This window comes from Cupressus sempervirens, chromosome 6, assembly GCF_028749045.1.
Source record: "Cupressus sempervirens isolate cs-2001-9-10 chromosome 6, ASM2874904v1, whole genome shotgun sequence".
NCBI lineage: Eukaryota > Viridiplantae > Streptophyta > Pinopsida > Cupressales > Cupressaceae > Cupressus > Cupressus sempervirens.
Genome location: NC_143123.1, coordinates 493248580 through 493253924, shown reverse-complemented (window position 1 = coordinate 493253924; position 5345 = coordinate 493248580). Strand labels below are relative to the sequence as shown.

Sequence of the window (5345 nt, the reverse complement as noted above, 5' to 3'; positions counted from 1 at the left end):
AAGGACTAAGGAGCATCCACACTGCCAAATTCGCCCAGGGCACGATCTCGACCTCATCATTTATGATGTCTTTGGCCTTGCACTTAGCAAGACTTGATCCCTGGTGGGCTCTTTGTGAGCCATTTAACTTCACCAGTAGACCAAAGGCCCGATGACTACTTCCACATATTCACTTTATTTGTTTGATCTAAATTAATCTTATAGATTATTTAGTTAACTATATCTAATAAAAGAATAAGAAAAAACTTATATACTTAGGAGCATCTTAGTCAAATTCACATATTTATATTTATACTAACATATTATTTATTCAAAGTTGTAACGTACACTTGATTATATTTATTATTTTTAAAAAAAAAATTTAAATTAAATTTTATTTTTTTGGGGTTTGAAATAAGAACGATAGAGATGTGATTTAGAATGTTGTATAGACATCATCGTCACCACATACATATCTAAGTAAAGGCCAAAGGTTCCTTGCTAACTTTAGGCTACCTAGCTAAGCATTTTTGTCCATAATTGCTGTAAACAATTAGAAAATGCAGATTCTAACTTGAATGGCTTTTCTATCTCTTCTTGATTCAGATCCGTGGATGCGGACTTTGTTGGCATGCTAGAAGTTGCTTAATTTGGTAGTAGCACAACAAAAGCATGAAGCATGGATAGTTATTTGAGTACAAGTTTGATCGATGAAAGAAAGGGCAGTGGGACATGAAGAGAAAATAAGCAAAAACGCTTAGACCAAAGTACTTAGAAGTATGACGTCCAACCAATCTAAAGAGCAATAGCAATGATAAAATGTCCTGAAGAACCAACTCACGCAAGGCTTGTGCTATCTTTCTCTATCATCTTTGAAAGAATTTTGGTCACCAAAATTAACAATTCCATTCATGATATTGGTTTCAAGCCAAAAGTAGGAAACCATTGGGTAGATCACACCATATACATTGTTCTACAACACTATTCAATAAAAACAGAATCTCCTAGTCATAAGCTATTGTTTTGCATTGAGATTATTATTATTTTTGCATTGGGATTCTTTCAAAGTAGGCAAAAATGTCTGAGAGGAGAGGAATTGTGGATGCAAGGGCCATATGTGGATTATTGTTCTTGTTATTTGCATTCTATTTGGCTCTTGATCCACTCCATTATAGTCCAATTTATGGTTTTCCAGACTTCAGAACATATCCTATAGAGCAACCTGGTACATGGAAGGAATTGCAGTTTGGATGGGACAAAGAGAATAGGTTACAAAATGCAGAGATCAGATTTCTGAACGAAGTAGCAGGGCCAGAGTGTTTGGCATTTGATCCTCAAGGGAGAGGTCCTTATACTGGTACTGGTGATGGTAGAATCATGAGATGGGATGGCCCTCTATATGGATGGTCCGAATTTGCATATACATCTCCTAACAGGTAGGATTTGCTCCATCCATAACTTCTGATCATGAGGATTTATCTTCAATGTATTGATTCATATATGATTTTAGTATGTTCTTGTTCATTGCCCAATCAGTAAAACATGCCATTATTGTAGTGATTGATGCTCTGAAACTTGTAAAAGCTCAAATCTTTTCTCTACTCTAGGGTGGAATGAAATTTGAAAATTTAGCATCAAGTGGGAGGAACTTTTGTATTCATATAAAACATTCTAGTTTTATTTGTGTGCTAGGTTGTGGTTAACTTTTCAGGTTTTATTGTGTTGAGACTTATTCTATGATTCTAAGTTATAACTCTTGGTTTCTCTTGGTTTTCTACACTTAACTGTAGTGTAGAGGTGAATTCAAAAGGAAGTATTAGTGGATAGGTGATTTTGAAATAAGTGGATTTTAAGATGTGATTCTTGATAATTCAAGCATAAATATTACTTTCAATCTTCAGAGTTTGATTCTATGTTCAAGTCTTTTAGCTTAATTGACTAAAACATTGAGCTTGCATTGTAAAGATCTGATTCAAATTTCAAGTGGATATCTAAGAAGGAATTCTAAGTTGTGACTCTTGGTCTTCCATATTTGACTTCAGTTATGCAGCTGGCTTCTAATAAGTCGAGTCCTAAATAGTCTCTCTTCTACTTTCATAGCTTTATTCTAGTGTAATTGTTCAAAATTGATTTTTAGATTGTCGATCTTACTCTTCCATAAATTGATTTTAGTATAGATGAATGTCTAAGTTGTCACCCTCGCTTTTTATAGATTGATTTTCATGTAATTTCTGACCTGAACTGGTCTAATGATTTTACTCGCAAGAACTTTTAATAAGATAAGTGTATGAGAAAAACACTTGTAAAAAATTTGCAATAAAAAAAATGATTCTATCAACAAACAAGAAGAAAAATTTACCATGTATACAATAAATAGGAGGGGGTTATCCTCCCTACAAACTATACAGTTGACCAATTTTCAAAAAATCAAAAACATCATGGATTTTTTCGAATATTTCAGCATTTGATCTTCATAATCTGCATAGTTTTTAGTGGAAAACAACAAAAAAATTAGAAAAAAATCACTACGTTTTCATGAATCTGGAAAAAGAAAAATTTGACTTTGTTTTCTCTTTAGTGCATATTGTCCCTAAATTAGCCTGTCCCCAATAGATAGATACTGCCATAATTATCATAAATGTCTAAGCTATTCTGTTATATATACTTGAATATGCAATATTAATTGGAATTGAAACCAGAGTATCTCATTCCTTTCTCGTCTTTTGTTTTTCCTTTTGCATTCAATCAGGTCATTGGATATATGTGAGCCCAAATATCCTGCTGTAGCAAATATTGAACATGAAAATATCTGCGGTCGTCCTTTGGGATTGAGATTCAACAAAAGAACAGGTTACCTCTATATTGCAGACGCTTACTTTGGATTACTCTATGTTGGTCCAGAGGGTGGTCTGGCTACTCCTCTCACTACTGAAGCTGAAGGAATTCCCTTGAGATTCACAAATGATCTTGACATTGATGATGATGACAATATTTATTTCACAGACAGCAGTCACAAGTACCAGAGAAGGCAAGTTCCTCTTCTATAAACACTATACTTTGTTTTCTATAAACCCATCAGTTTTTTTTTATACTACATTTTAGATGGTATTAGTAGTGCTCATTGTGATTTGGACAAATGAACAATCAGATTATTTCAGTGATGAGATAAAATGTTTCAAATGCAGGCATTTTCTACAGATTATTTTTTCAACAGAAAGATCTGGAAGAGTGTTAAAGTTCGATGCAAAAACTAAAGAAACCAAGGTTCTGGTGAAGGGACTTCACTTCCCAAATGGATTATCTCTCAGCAAGGACAAGAATTTCTTCGTCTTTGCAGCAGATTCAGGGAGGTTGGTAAAAATAAATCTTGGGTTTTGTTTGTTTGGATTACCTTGTTTATTTCATTTTGGTTTGAATAGTTAAGTTTAGTTTATCTGAAATCATATTAGTTTCAAGATTCATTTAAACAAGTGTTAAGTTTGGAATGTACCCATTAAACTTGTCCTCTCCCTTGCATACCAGCATACCATCATATAAAAATTAGATTTATTAGTTCCTATTTTGTTGTTGGATCTAATATTAGTTATAAATTTTGATTTGTTTATATTATTTATCTCAAATTATACTAGTTTTCTCACTAGAAATGTAAGAAATTAACTTTAAAAACATATTCAAAATTTGAAGCTTCTTCAAATAACTCATCTAAAATCAAGCTAATTTGATAAATAAAACATTTATTAATATACTTTTAAATGAACTACATAAACAAATCAGAATTTAAAATATACTGATCGACTTCACTAATTTACGTATTTGTAATTATTTTAGGTTGAATAGATACTGGTTGAAGGGTCCAAATGAAGGCACAATAGACACATTTGCTATTCTGCCGGGGTTTGCTGACAACTTAAGAATAAACGAGAAAGGAGAATTTTGGGTGGCATTACACTGTAGACGTAATGCATTGACATATTTCTTGGGATCCTGGCCTGGTTTAAGAATGTTGATGTTGAGACTGCCCATCTCTGCAGAGCAACAATACATGGGAATGGTTGGTGGGAAGGTTCATGGCATCATAGCCAAGTACAGCAGTGATGGAGACCTTTTGGATGTTTTGGAAGATACAGAAGGAAAGGTTGTTAAGGCAGTGAGTCATGTTGAGGAAAGGGATGGGAGGCTCTGGATAGGGTCTGTTCTAATGCCCTATATTGCTACTCTTGATAATTATTACTAATATTTGTCATGGATCAGCTCATGGCTGAAGTATATTCATAAGGATTTGGCTTGCATTATTGTTTTGGGTCAGTTTCTCTAATCTAACTACGATGTTTCAGTTTTAAAATTAATATTTCAAATATAGATCTTGTTTAACTATCCATACTCTTAGTTGTCATGCGTAAAGAAAATGGTATTCTAATCTAGGAGGACTTCTATCCTTTAGTTAAGCAAAAATATCAATCTTGATAACTTTGTTTTAAAAGATGATGTTCTTTGTCAAATAGGTGTTATCTTATTTATTGATGTTCATTAAGCTGATAGCTATATTGTCGAAGCTTTTGTATATTTTCTAATTTTGTCAAATCATTTTATATATATATAAAATTCGATTTTCAATTTATGATGCTTAAAATAGATTAATATTATTTATATGAATATTGGAAGAAAACAATCTTTTTTAAATGTCTAAATTTTTTTTATTATATAATCTGATTTTTCAATCAATATCTTTAGCAGATGATATGCATAAAATAAGAATAAATAATAAATGTAATGAAGGATATTTAATTTTCTTGATTAAAATAAAAAATAAACATATAATCTTAAATGGTATATCAAATTTAAAATATATATAAATTCACAAGTTAAACTTTCATTGTTGAGTTGAGTTTGTATTTGTTGATGTTGTGTGACATTTCTCACATATTTTGGAGCACTGAAGCATTTTAGAGAGTAAAACAAATCAATCAAATTTGAAGCTTATCTTTCATCAAGTTTATATCATATTTTCGTAGTATTGTAATAACTAGCTATTTATATATAGAGAGAGATATTAAGGCTTTAATTTTAAAATGTAATTTTTCAAAAACTAAATTAAAGCCAAGAGATATCAAGTTTATATTATATCTTAGTAGTACTGTAATAAATACATAGATTTTAATTTAATTATTGGGTAACTATTTTTAAAGATTTATATATAGTTATTGTATTTTGTTCAATTTATCATAGGAATGGATGTTATCAAGTGTTAGAAAAATTCTCTTATCGCTTATCCTTACATGTATAAAAACATTCAACTACTAGTTTTATTTATTTTATATATTGACAATTGATTTCTAGATTAAAAATGTCAATTGTCAAAATTAATT

General features: G+C 31.1%; 1 protein-coding gene across 1 annotated transcript; it reads left to right on the top strand.

The window, feature by feature from the left end:
* The first annotated feature begins 999 nt into the window (after window positions 1–999).
* Window positions 1000–4353, top strand: LOC149553189 (protein STRICTOSIDINE SYNTHASE-LIKE 3-like). Its single transcript, XM_089789857.1, has 4 exons — window positions 1000–1415; window positions 2729–3007; window positions 3165–3329; window positions 3808–4353. Exons 1-4 carry the CDS (start codon window positions 1057–1059, stop codon window positions 4211–4213), a joined length of 1209 nt encoding a protein of 402 aa, XP_089645983.1. The 5' UTR covers window positions 1000–1056; the 3' UTR covers window positions 4214–4353.
* The last annotated feature ends 992 nt before the right edge of the window (window positions 4354–5345 follow it).